General features: G+C 35.4%; 2 protein-coding genes across 2 annotated transcripts; one reads left to right on the forward strand and one right to left on the reverse strand.

Annotated features, from left to right (window-relative positions):
* The first annotated feature begins 292 nt into the window (after positions 1–292).
* Positions 293–2,072, forward strand: LOC149414540 (uncharacterized). The gene is made up of 3 exons (XM_089644023.1): positions 293–499; positions 750–946; positions 1,059–2,072. The coding sequence occupies exons 1-3, from the start codon at positions 372–374 to the stop codon at positions 2,036–2,038; spliced, it is 1,305 nt and encodes a 434-aa protein (XP_089500149.1). The 5' UTR covers positions 293–371; the 3' UTR covers positions 2,039–2,072.
* A 225-nt stretch (positions 2,073–2,297) lies between these two features.
* LOC149414541 (uncharacterized) lies at positions 2,298–3,359 on the reverse strand. The gene has a single exon (XM_089644222.1). It carries the CDS (start codon positions 3,357–3,359, stop codon positions 2,298–2,300), a length of 1,062 nt encoding a protein of 353 aa, XP_089500348.1.
* Positions 3,360–6,171: the final 2,812 nt, after the last annotated feature.

Genomic DNA, 6,171 nt, shown 5'->3' on the forward strand with positions numbered 1-6,171 from the left:
TAGGAAAAACTAAAAAGAGGCGTGACCATAAACAATATAATAGGGTACATGCAGTACATGCAATATAGTGTTTTCAATGCATGTAATACATGTAAAAAATATAACTAAACTCGAAAATCATACTTAAAACCCTCAAAAAAAATTATTAAATTAATTAATTCACTTATTAAGTTGTATGGAAATTCAAATATCGAAAACGAGACATGATTGGCTAGCGAATTGTGACGTCACAACACACTCACTTGTCCCACTTCAAGTTGTTTTCGTTCCAGTTGCTTGTTGAAGTTGTTGAATTAGTTTGATTTTGATAGTCGTAATCAATCCTAAACCCATTTGTTTGTATATAACACATATTTTAAATACATACTATCATGACAGACAGTGGTTTTCTACAAGGACAGTCTGATAATTTGCCAAAAATCGACGCGATTATGATGGCAGTTTTCTTTTCGCAAATTGATTTTTTTAGTGCAGAAATGCGAGGCGTTAAAGTTTTACGGTAAGTAAATCACTATTATGATGAGTATGTAATGTTTCATGATATATATTGGATTTTCGAGCAATACTTTTATTAAAGTAATACGTTTTATATAAGTATTTACTTTTTCTAGTAAAATTTGACAGTTGTAAAACATAACCTCCTCATGTTTGAAACTGACTTTCAGTAAAGTATAATACATATTTAGGTCTGTGAAATAGTACAAAGATATATTGTGCCTTATAATAATGAATGTAATTATAATTTGTAGATCCTGCAGAGAGAGTTACGGAGACAGTGCCATCGGTTACGTCCAAGTGAAACGTATTGGTGCCACTTGCACTGTGAAGGCCCGGGTAACTCCAGAGCACAGAGTCCGCACGAAGGCATATTCTGTAATTTTGGTATGCAACGAAGCAGAAGAAGTAATCGAGTCCTGCAAATGTGAAGATTGTCCGGCATCACAAGGTTGGTGAAAGAGAAGAGTCTTCTACTCGTATTTTTGTTTGTTGATTCATTTGTGTCCATCTTTTCAACATTACATTACTGGCTATAATACTAATTATTGTTATTGTTTTAGGCGGTTGCAAACATGTGGTAACTTTATTATCGTGGTTGCACCGAAGAAGCGAAGACCCTCCAAAAACATCCACTCAGTGTTACTGGAAGCGGTCTAAGATGGCTGCTATAGGAACCACAATGAAATTTATAAAGGCGAGCGATTTAGGGAAAGCTGCTCCTGCTGCTCTGCCGCAGGGCGATAGATCTTTTTTAAAGTCAGTAATAGACAGCAGCATCGAGCTTGGTGTACGAGACATTCAGCTGGTGAAATATTTTATCCACCCAACGGTGATCGAAAATCTTTCCATACACAATATGATTTGTAATTTTCTGTCCAATGATGTGGGATCAACATCAGAAGATTTTTTTAAATATTGCCAACAAAATATGGACACCGTTGCCTGTCAAAGGGCAGCTCAGATGACTGTTGGGCAGTCAAACTGTCCATTGTGGCACAACTTGAGATACGCTAGAATTACCGCATCTAAAGCCCATGAAGCTGCTCATTGCCAAACCATGGAAGGCTCACTCGTTGAGAGCATTCTAGGTGCTAAACTAATAGAAACTAAGTTTCTTAGGCGTGGCAGACTTCTAGAGGCTGAAGTGTTGAAAGAAGTGGAGGAAATACTTCAAATAAAGTTTGAGAAGTGCGGCCTGATTCTTTCTAATCAGCATCCATTTTTTGGAGCTTCTCCAGATGCAGTAGGAGAAAATTACATTGTAGAAGTGAAATGTCCAAGTAGCGATACAGCTTTAAGAAGATACTTCACGGTCACCATGGACAAACCTAGTGATAAGTACATGGCCCAAATGCAATTGCAAATGCATTTTGCAAAAAAATGTAAAGGTATGTATTGTGTAGCAAAGCCAGACTTCGAAAGTTCGAAAGAAGTTATTGTCTGTTATGTAGAATACGATAAAAATTACTGTTTAGATTTAATGGACAAATGCCTAACATTTTGGTTCCAAGCTATTTATAAGAATCTTAAATTTACATAGCTACTACTAGCGTTCAAATTAATCTATTTTGTATCTCCTGTAAGTGTTTTTTTTTTAGTTAAATAAAATTTTTTAAAAACATTTTCCACCAGTTTTTCCTTCACATCCTACATACAGTTTTTAACTAATATTGTAAGATATATCCTTTCATTACCCACGGTAAGGAATACAGATCAGTGCAGATGTACTAATCATATAACACCTGCACATCATCACACGGGAGGGTCTCACACAAATAAAACAACAGTTGCTTTCAATATTACATTTTAATGAGTAACCCTTGCAGGTTAATAAGACCACATACTACAATAATAATGTAATCAATTACGGGAATATGATTATGGTCAGTACTTGCATGCATTCTGAGCATTTGGAATTCTCTAATTCTACTTATGACGCGCTCTACGTGAATGCGCAATGCGGCAATCCTTTTGGACTGCTTTACTTCTTCGCGGCTAGACTGAACATTCGCAAAAACACTCGGTGGGCGAATCAGTTCGCAGTCCATCTGCTGCAAAATATGGGAAATATTTTTAAAACCCCGGTCCGCCATTACAGTCATCCCAGGTCTCAGGCATGACAAATAACCGCAGTCCTCTATAATAATTGCATCAGACGCACGACCACCATAGCCACATGAAACATAGTTTACCAGACCATCTGGTGTACACGAAATTAGATATTTCAGTGTATTACATCCTTTATACTCTGACCAACACATGGATTGGTGAATCGGATTTGAGGGCTTTTCTATTTGTATTTCTAGACAGTCTATTATGGACTGAACATTGCCATACCTTGCCCTGAAGGATATTGGTAGCTGAGCTCTTATATCGGATGTGGTTGGCCAAATTATGAGTTCCTGAAATAAAGTCGCTAATATTTTGATAGTCTTGGAGAAAATCCGTGCTACAGAGGACGCCGACAAACCAAAGTGAAGCGCAAGAATAGCGAACGAATCATCTAACCTTATTTTTTTAAGTGCAATTAAAACATTAATTGTTTCTGTAGGTGCTTTGGCAACTACAATAGAAATAATGTGATACATTTCCTTAGGGATTCCTAAACAGAGTCTAGGCTTTCTCTCTATGACAAGCATGAAAGATTTTCTCATGGTCAGATTTACAAGTCCAGTATCAATCTCGGACCCATCAAAATTGTTACTGTCTGAGTATGCAGAGGGAGTGTAATCTGAATCATTGTCCTCGGAACCAGTGGACATAATATCTATATTATGATGAGTAGGCTCGCGGTAGCCACCTTTTGCAGAAACAGGCTTTGTGGGTGAGAACTTCAATGGTGAGCATGCCGTGTTTGTCATTGTTGGCACGGTTGAAGTAGACTTGCTTCTGTAGGTAACACGACAGCGAATATCTGCTTGTACCGCCTTATTAACCATTTTACAACGGCTATCAGCAGCTTCTGGAAGGGAGAGAATGGCTGTTGAAGTGGAGGGCTCCGAGAGAAGACTAGCTGCTGTAGATGTTGAGGGCTCTGGGTCCAATGGTGCGTTCCTCGTGGGCTCCCCCATTATCATCGCGTCTTGAATTAACCCGGCACGCAATCTTTTTTGTCCTGTTTGCGTTAGGCTTGGTAAAACTTTTTTTTGACAGGCAAAAATATGTGGGATCACATTTTTTTTCAATCTCATTTTGCATCCCATCATTTGGACTTCCATATAATTTTCTAAATCCTCTTGGAGCTGTAAATACAAAACAAAAAAATATTTATTTATTGTGAATTACAGTCATAGTTACCAAAAACATTTTACATGGAAGAAAATGACATTATTAAAATAATAACTTAATATAAAATTACAAAATAATAATAAATGTAGGTACAAAATATTGTTTTTAAATTTAAATGTATCTTTTGTATTGTAACACGATTGTTAAGAGATTTCTTAACATATAACCTGAAATGACATTATTATGATAAAATATAATATTGTAAAACTATGTAGTCTAATTCGTACCCAATATAATCCACTACCCATCAGGATGAATAAGGCTTTTCTTTCAAAACATATTTTTATGTAAAAATTTTATAAGCACTTTGAAATTTTCTACAAGGCTTAACGTCGTTAAAAATATTACAATTACCCTCAGTTTAGGGCAGATTTTTGTTTTGGAATATACATTTCACAAAAATGAATTTAGCTACTTACATTGAAATGATCTTCACAGCAAGAATGACGAGATTTAGCAGAAAGTACACCATTTTTTTTAATGCACCTTTTGATCGCGTAGCACCACTTTTTACGCATAATAACATCATTTGGGACATGTATAAATAATTTGTTTGGTGTCGAAGATGTTGTATTTGTACACTTTGGTACTATACAGTATTTATACACGGTGTTTGCGGACATTTTCTTCGAAAAACAAATGATCAACTGAAGACTGACTACTGGATCCTGGCGACAATGTCAGCTGTCAAACAATGGGTGTGTTGTGACGTCACAAGCCAAAACCGCGCGAAAGAAGTCGTTTTGGCCCTAATTTGAAATGTGAATATTCAAAACGTCGTTGAAAGATTATTTCTACCGTAAAAAAAAAATTGTTTGAATATTATAGTTTGTAATTTTTTTCTTTAATTTTTGGTAAAAAAAAAAAAAAAGTGATTGTACCCTATTCTTATTCGAAGCTTACTTATTAGCCTAAAATATTTAATAAATAAACTTGTTAGAAATGTCAAAATATTAACACATACAGGAAAATGAAAACTCAGTTACATGTTAAGCAATTTTATTTCAGCAAGACAATAAATTATAGATACAGGTAAAATCATTTTAATGAATAAGGTAAAACGATGGAATTCAACCTAGCGTTGTATAATCACGATCCATTACGGCCACACAATATGCACATTCCTGACAGGAACACGGATATTGTGTGAAAAGAAAATAAATTCATTTCTACGGTGAAGTAAAAAAGGCAATTACAAATTAGCAAATTAGGAGCAAAACAAAGAGTGATTCTCACCAGCTTTTTGGTTAGAAACAGGTATTCTATTTTGTGTTCGAGATGTCAAGATTAAGTGTTGGCAACGCGTAATAACGCAGCACTCGGCTTTTTGCTTCCTATTGATAAACAAGAGCTACACACTGACAGACATCTCGCTAATATTGAATAAAAAATATATAAAATTATAGACCCATTAAATACAGTCGTCAATTACTAAATTATTCGAATCCGTTCTTCTCTCAAAACTCTCGCCCGAGCTAAATAAAGTGATTTCACATCGACAACACGGTTTCATGGCAAAAAGATCTACTCTTACAAATTTAGTGATATATCAGAAATATCTTTTTAATAACATGAACAAGCGTCTTCAAACAGACTTAGTGTATACTAACTTTAGTAAAGCCTTCGACAAAGTCTCACATAAAATTCTTATACATAAACTAAGAATCCTTGGAAAAACGGGGAATATTTTGAAATGGTTTGAGTTAACTTCACCGAAGAAAAATATCAGTCAAACTCAACTCACACTATTTACACCAATTTGAAATGTTCACTGGTGTTCCACAGGGGTCACATTTAGGTACAGTGATGTTTTCCTTGTTTATCAATGACATAACTACCGTTTTTGATGGAGTTATGGTGCGAAATTTAGTTACAGGATTGTAACGTTTGGAAATTAGACGGGTTGTTCTCAGGATAAGTGGGATATGGTAGCTTTTACTGTTATTGGAAAAGGTTCTACTTTTGTTCTGAAATAAAAGATTCTTTTTGGAGCGATCATACAATGTATATTTAAACCAAGGACAAATTATGCATTAATAAACATCATACGCAAAGATAATTGACAAGCAACAACCATACCTGTGGACCCACAGTAAAAACTGAGCTAATTAAAGATCCTACGTAGAATGTGCGTAGAACAAGTCGGTAGCGCAGAAGGCAGGAGGCCGGAGCAAGATCCCTGGTTTTGATACCAATAATTATTTCGTTAGCTTTCTAACTCAAAGGCCTCATACACTATGTGTCGTATTGTATCATGTTACTGCTGCCACTACCTAGCATTTATCGACTAATTTAAGTCTGTTTAACTTAGGAGTAGGAATATTCCTATTTTTTTACTATTTACTTGCTGTTATAATATGTCAAATGGATATGGTTATATGTATT

Source organism: Hesperophylax consimilis, chromosome 20 (assembly GCF_061612785.1).
Source record: "Hesperophylax consimilis isolate HC1 chromosome 20, BYU_Hcon_1.0, whole genome shotgun sequence".
Lineage (NCBI taxonomy): Eukaryota > Metazoa > Arthropoda > Insecta > Trichoptera > Limnephilidae > Hesperophylax > Hesperophylax consimilis.

Bases quoted from the DNA above. Each gene is read 5' to 3' on its own strand.
- LOC149414540 (XM_089644023.1), top strand. From the start codon at position 372: ATGACAGACAGTGGTTTTCTACAAGGACAGTCTGATAATTTGCCAAAA. The intron at 500-749 runs GTAAGTAAATCA...TATAATTTGTAG, and splicing joins CGAGGCGTTAAAGTTTTACG to ATCCTGCAGAGAGAGTTACG. The intron at 947-1,058 runs GTTGGTGAAAGA...TTATTGTTTTAG, and splicing joins AGATTGTCCGGCATCACAAG to GCGGTTGCAAACATGTGGTA.
- LOC149414541 (XM_089644222.1), bottom strand. From the start codon at position 3,359: ATGACAAACACGGCATGCTCACCATTGAAGTTCTCACCCACAAAGCCT.